The sequence below is a fragment of the Malania oleifera genome, chromosome 12, assembly GCF_029873635.1.
Source record: "Malania oleifera isolate guangnan ecotype guangnan chromosome 12, ASM2987363v1, whole genome shotgun sequence".
In the NCBI taxonomy this organism is placed as follows: domain Eukaryota; kingdom Viridiplantae; phylum Streptophyta; class Magnoliopsida; order Santalales; family Ximeniaceae; genus Malania; species Malania oleifera.
The window spans coordinates 64,429,533-64,437,223 of record NC_080428.1 but is presented as its reverse complement, the minus strand read 5'-3'; the positions used below and the strand labels follow the sequence as shown (position 1 = coordinate 64,437,223).

The 7,691-nt window shown below is 38.1% G+C and overlaps 1 protein-coding gene across 1 annotated transcript; it reads right to left on the bottom strand.

Annotated features, from left to right (window-relative positions):
- Positions 1 to 605: 605 nt before the first annotated feature.
- On the bottom strand, positions 606 to 2,377 carry LOC131143967 (uncharacterized). The gene is given in 5 exon segments (XM_058092318.1): positions 606 to 1,005; positions 1,152 to 1,276; positions 1,903 to 1,941; positions 2,162 to 2,314; positions 2,317 to 2,377. Coding segments are annotated over 5 exon segments (558 nt in total). The 3' UTR covers positions 606 to 825.
- Positions 2,378 to 7,691: the final 5,314 nt, after the last annotated feature.

The window sequence follows — 7,691 nt, the reverse complement described above, 5'->3', positions numbered from 1 at the left end:
AACTCATAATAAAAATGCAGCCCTGCGTCAGAAGGCAATGAAGCTTGACAAGCAAAAGCTTTGAAGTCTACTACACTTACAAATTGGCATGGGCATATGTTCAATTATTCAAGTTCTCTGGCTCAATAGAACAGCAAATATTGAAATAGGAACCAAAGCTTACTTGGGATTATGTGGGTGTGACAGCTCAGCCAAACCAGGAACAATACAAGCTTGAAGAGCAGCTAAAGATCAGCTAGCTTGCAAGTTAGGAAAGGCAAAAGTACTACTTATTAGTGAACAGAACAGGTGCATAATGAACCCATTCTCACCTTAAACCTTCAGTGTGGTAGTTAAAATAAAGCTGCTAACATAGACATTCCATGTCTTTGATCAAGAATATACTCCTCTGAACCAAAGAAGAACACACCACTTGAAATGGATTGAAAACCTCTGATTCAAGAACAAAGAAATCTTGAAAAATATTATCTAAAGGAGATCAAGAATCTTTTTTTATTTTTCTAGCAACAGGCAATCAAGAAAAAATAACTGCATAAAATTTGAAGCAGAGGTGCATATTTTATCAGTGACAACCTCTTCACTCATGTAAAAGTCAATAGGCATTTACCAAATTAAATTATTTTCCAAATCTTCTTTCAGTTGATTTACATCAATATCATAAACCCCAAATAGGAAACCCCCATATATTCAGGCAACAGCAGCACTACTAGTACTGGAGAAGCATCATACCAACCACAAGTAAAAGAACAAGTTGCACCTTAAAATGGTCTTAAAGAAACGTATATAAATTTTATTGGATGAATATCCAATGTATAATTTAAAGATTCATCTCTTAAGAAATCCTATAAAATGATTTATCTCTTCATTCAGGCAAATCACTGCATTCATTAGAGGCGTTTGACATGCTTTATCAACAGCATCAACCTCTGCTCCCTCCTCAATTAGAAGTTCACACAATTTTGCATTCCCTGTGCTTGCTGCCCGATGCAATGGGGTGCACCCAACCTGAATGCAATGTAATTGAAAAAATCAATGATGATACCTGCGAGGACAATAAAATTTGCTTCAGTAACTAGCATGCACATGAAGGAAAATAATTGAGATACAAATTATCCAGGCATAATAAAATACTCCGGTATGAAGCTACAAACCTTGTCCTTCGAATTAATCTTTACACCATGTGAAATCAAACTTTCAGCAGTTTTAAACCGCCCCTTGCTGGCAGCATAGTGAAGAGCAGTGCGACCACCATTATTTTTCAAATTAACTTCCGCTCCTGCTTAAAAATATTATTTTTTGAATAGGCATAAAATTAATGCATTTGAGATGAGAAATGTTGCATTCTCCTACAAAACAAACAGAACAGTACAACCACTAGATAACTAGAGGGGTCTGGCTTTGGAAATGATAGATAGTGGATCATTTTGCTTTCATCAGTTGGTGATCGATTGAGCTAATCCATTCAATGGGTAACCTCCAACTAGAACCCCAACTACCCCTCAACCCAAAAATAAAATCATCAACAGGATGATCCATATTATTTCTTTCAGAATGTCCCAGCTGGATAGCAGCAGTACTTGAGCGCATTGACACAAAAGTTAATGGCACAAGTGGCAATATTTCTGTTAGCAAGCTCGCTAAAATGAAGCAAACTCATTAAAAAGAAATAATGCACAACTATGTATGTGTGATAGCATACAGCTCCGTTCGATGACGGAGATAAAAGTGAAGTATCAGCCAAACAAAATAATGTTACATCACCACTGCATCTGCGCTAACAAGATCCTAATATCATCTTAGACAACAGAACACAATTCAAGTCACTAGACAGGCAAAGTTTAAAACAACAAAGAAAAAAGCTTTTGTTAATAAATTTGGGCAGAAATCCATGAGGGTCCGCACCTCTACTTAGCAAAGTCTCCACAATTTCTGTTGACTCCACTTATTTATCCACTACCTGATCCGATTCCAACGATTCTCAAAATTCACAAATACAAGTACCCAAAACCCAATAAATAAATAAATGAGTCTAATGAGAATTTTCATTTATTTTGTATCATCCACTCGAGACCGATGTAGCCATTTTCTTTCCTTAAGAGGGGTTTCGTTTCGTCATTTTCTTCGGGGTTTCTACTGAAACGGAGCTCAAACTAGGAGAAAAAGAGAGAAAGATAAACCTCCGAGCGAGCGGAAAAGCAGGCGACGTGAAGAAGGGACCGACCGTCTTCATTCCTCAATGAGAAAGCTTTCGTGAGCTGCGCCTGGGAGAGAGGTCTGAATGTCAACGCATCGCCAGAGCTAGCCGCTCTGAAGAGTCATGGTCCTTGATTTGGTTTTCACCAGTTTCGGGTTTCGGAAGATCGATCTCCATGTCCATGGCCAGAGGAACCTAACAGGTAAATGTTAGGGTTTTGGGTTTTTGTCCCTCGTGTTTTTGAAAGCTAGAAGTGATCAACTGGACGCAGTTACTTAAGTCATTCTGTCTAAACAAATTTAGCTTAATTGAGTTCCAACTTTAAGAATTCAACTCAGGTTTAATATGGAATTTAAATTTTACAATTAAATTGGACTTTAGGAATTAGGCTTTTTAAAAATCACAAATGAGAGCTGAGAATGAGAATGAGGGCATTATCAATGAATCAACGAATTAATGAATGAAGGAATGGGATGAACGGGGTGCCTCCCAAAGGGGTGACCTGAGAACACAGGAGGACGGGACATATGGAGCCAGCTAGAGATAGAGGCTTGACTCTGATTCTCTTGATTAGCCTAGCCACCACCAGTGCATCATAAGCTGAAATGCAATTTTCTATGGTGGTATGGATGGTGGATGCAGCCCATACCCACCTGTGTTCTCAGATACAACTCCTCTGGGGGGGTGTCCCTTCTTCTCTTCTGCATGATGTTATTGAGTGATGGTGATGATGCCATGGCTCCCTACCCTTTTTATAGAATGTGGGGGCGTCGTGTAGGGAACTCGCCTCATGTCACAACTATGTGCTCATTCTATCAACACTCTCATTGAGTGTTGTCGTTTCCCCTCCTGTGAATCATAACGTTTAGGGCTGATTATTTTTAAAATTTGCAAAAAAAATATGTGAACTTTTTTTTATAAGATTTAATAATTTTTATAATTTTTTTTATTTTTTTGAAGTTTTAAAAGTGAAGAAAACTTCCTTTGAGATTTGTCAAAAAAAAAAATATAAACTCTTTTTTATAATTTGTAAAAAAACAAGTCTTTTAAGAGCTGTGCTACACATTTGCTGCAATGATCTCCACCCAATCAAACACTATGGTACCTCAATTCGGAGTTTTTTTCGATTTTAATTTTATTTTAAATAAAATTATTTGATAACAATTTAGATTAAACTTTATTTTCAAAATTGATGCAACTTAAAAAACATTGAATGGTCTAATATTTTACAAATAAAAAACGTTGGACCATTCAGCGTCTTTTAATAAAAGACGCTATACCAAGTAACATTTTTAATTCAGAAAATGTTATTTGAAGTAGCGCTTTTTTGCATCAAACGACTTGTGATTGTTCCTTTTTGTTAATAATAGTTTATTATATTATTGAAATAAGGTTTTTCCTACTTTATTCAAATTAGGAGGTAAGATCTCATTAGCGGCACGATAGATAATATCAAATGTCGAGGAAGATTTGTGCTACTTTTGAAACATCATGAAATGTTGATAAAAATTCTAAAATTTCAGAAGAGGTCCTTTGTTGGGAATAAAGAACAAATTCCCGAAACCTGTGAGAAACAAAATAGAGAAAGAATAACACCAAAGAAAAAAAAAATCAATCACACGCCCAAGACAATATTTACGTGGTTCGGTAATTTTGCCTACGTCCACGGAATTGCAGGGATTTCAATATTATTAGGAAGAAAAAAAACACAGAGAGTGCGGCGATACAATGCTCTCCCTCTCGCTCTCTCGCAGGTACAACCACGCGAACCCTAATCACCCGAAAGCAATCCTTTTTATATGCTGCGCCTAGGGTTCCGTTCTGAATGGGCTCCAAAATTACGGCCCAAGCCTTCGCTCCATGGACTAAGCCTTAGGATAGAAATCTCTAATTGGAAAGGGGTCGAGTCGGCATCCAAATTAAAACACAACTAGGCTCCACAAAAGCCCAACAATCCTTATCTTTTTTGGTCAACCATTGAGCGAGGCCGGTATCTTTTGTCTTAATGTCTATATATTTATTTTTTAGATGTGAAATATGTCATGAATAATTTAAATTTTCATATGTCTGATGCTAGTAAATGTAGAATCTATAAGAATTTAATCTAATATTCTGTTGTAATTTACTGAAATAAAGAGGATGTTTAATTATCATGATTTTCACACACACACACACACACACACACACACACACACACAGATATATATATATATATATCCTTTATATATTACCATTGATGTAGAAGAACAAAAGAAACCATAAATTCACATACCAGGTGTAACGCCCGAACCTAGGTCTGCTAGGGAGCACTGCGTCTCTCCTCCTCCACTTGAACTAGACAATAGGGGGCGGGTCTTATTGTCACGCCCCGAACCCAGAAATGGGACCCAGGGGTGAATTTGAGTAACCTAACCTGAATCCGTATCAATTTAACCCATATATGATATGATACAAAAGAGGGTCTGAACCTGTGGGGTGAACGAATGCCCATATACATACACACAACCATCCATACTCATCCATAATACGCAGCGGAATACGGTCTTTTATACATAAATAATATCATACCATAGTCTATACAAGTTAGGATATACATTCCCATAATTACAACACATACCCCAGGTGTCTACAAAACCATCCCGACAACCTGGATACCAAAACTCGTACCTAGTAGGTACTAGCAGTAGCTACGACACCTTTACTTCTAGACGCTAGGATGCTACTTACGGCTACTTGAAGGACCTGAAAAATATTGTACGTACATTCGGGGTGAGACACATCTCAGTAAGGAAGAAAGCAGGTTATATCAGTGTGTGGCATACCAGTGTTATTTTATATACTTCATAACACTATAAAATACGATACTATTCGAAACATTTCCATACAGTTTCATACATATATATACCGTTCCATACAGTTCCAGTATTTTCATAAAAACCATTCCAGTACATACGATACCCAAAACATACGGTCAGTGTCTCCACACTAGTTCGCAACTACACAAGGTCACCTCGTCTCACAGCGATTACATTCCTACATATGCAATTACGCTACGACGACCGAGGCTCAATAGTGATTACATTGCTCCATACGCAACTACACCAGGTCACCTAGTCTCACATCGATTACATTGCTACATACGCAACTACGATGTGACGATTCAGGCCCAATAGTGATTACATTGCTACATACGCAACTACACAAGGTCACCTAGTCTCACCACGATAACATTGCCACATGCACAACTACGCTGCGACGACTCAGGCCTACAGTGATTACATTGCTACATACGGTGTAGAACACACCCTTCGGTGACCATCCAGAACATACTAGTGATATTTTACACCTCGGATATAGAGCTGGCCACTCTCGCCTACGGTAATTAACCGATACATGGCTGTTTTACAAATCCCTAGAATCATTTTGGAACTCATGTTCCTATACATTTCAGCGTACGGTAATTAGCCGCCACATAGCTGTTTTACAAATACCTGGAACAAATACATACATCCATACATAGCACACTTATTTGGTTTACGGAAAATCATATCATTTACAATTTCAAGTATACAGTTTATGCAAATATGGATTACGGTCACCTCAATAATACAGTTTTAGCATAACCAACAGTTTTCCAAACAAAGTACAGATGATACCCGAAATCCTCAATTTTTCCCAAAAACTGTAACCCAAAAATCCCGCATTTTTACTCGATAAATTTTGCCAAATAAGTAGCCAAAACATACATACGATCGTAGCCTATAAGCTTACCGATCCTGATTTCGAAAATGGACTGATATAAACTGAATCCCCTTACCTTAACCCGAAATCCAACTACGAACTCTACGATCCTCAAAACTACGAATTGAGACTCCAAAACCTACAAACCACAATACAATACATACTTACAATCCGTACCACTACACATATACCAAATCAAAAATGAAAACCCGAAATCCTCTGAAACGAGATTCTGATTCGCTAGAAACGTAGAGAATCCTTCATTGATCCTCGCAGTAACTTTGGATTTGCAATTCCGTAAACAAACGGCGAAGAAATCGAGGAGAGAGAGAGAGAGAGAGCTTCGAGTTCTAGAGAGAGAGAGAGAGAGAGAGAGAGAGAGAGAGAGAGAGTATTTAGGGAAACTTAGCCCCAAAGCAACTAAAAATATCTTTTATAGGCCTTTGACCCGAGTAGATTCGTCGACGAATTGTGGTCCTCATCGATGAATTATTCACTAGCTTCGTCGACGAATTTGTGGCCTCGTCGACGAATCAGATATTTCCATTTTTCCTAGACCTCTCGGCCTTAACTCGTCAATGAGCTTCTGAATTTCATCGACAAATTCTTCACTAGCTTCATCAATGAATTATGGCCTCGTCAACAAAATCTACAGAATTCCATTTTTACCCCTCTTTTACATAATAAACTCACATCTCACGGTTCGGGTTCTTACACTTATCGTACTAATGACTGGCCCCATAGACCAACATGTGTCATTTTCAGTGCGTTTGGTCCTCACTCACACACTTCCTGAGTAAACTTCCCAAAAGGTCACACATCCTAAGATTACTCCAAGTCAAACAGACTTAATGTAACGCCCCGACATGTCATGTGGGCCCGGAGTGCTAAAAAACATAACATAAAACAAAAATACTCTCTGATACCATAAATAAGAGGGTCTGGCCTCGAAAGGTTCATGGTTGCCCTATCCATAAACAACATACAATAAAGTAGCGAAAAAATTTCAATCTCCAAACTATCATACTAGAGTTCTAATTCAATACTATTATATAAATACTTCCAATGTTTCTATTACAATCCCAAAAAGATAACCTGACCATAGTCCAATACTTACACGAGTACTTACAAAAGGACTCCCAAAACACTACGCTCCAGAACCCACTAGAATGCTAGGTCCAATTTCCTGCAGGACCTGAAACAAGATTTGTATATTGGGGTGAGACACTTCTCAGTAAGGTGGATCAGATTAGATCAGTGTGTGATCATATGAGTTTATTCCAACAGAAAACAATAATAAGTTTAACTGAAATGAATTACGCATTTAAAACATTCTCAACCTTATAATATAGAAGATATGTATATAATTCCTGCAAAAGATAGTGTGGCTCATTACCAGCGAGAGTTCCCGAGGTTGGGGTAGGATACATGCCCATACACTGTAAAATCCCTTGCTCGATAGTCAAAGCTGTAACTTCGCCTATTTTATTTTTAAATCATGTATATGCATAACAAACTCATCTCTGCCTAGGAACACCACATAAACACCATTTACTTCCCCCTATGGTATGGGTTGGTAGTCCATAGACCCAATCTAGCTCTGGCGGCCCACCAGTCTAATCACTTCAATGTTACAAGTCTGCTTTGGTCAATCCCACCCTGGATCAAACACTAGGGCCAGTGACCAATCGACTTTTCAGATACCCACCCTTACCAATAAGGTGTGGTTACACTGTATCACCCACTAGCAACGGTA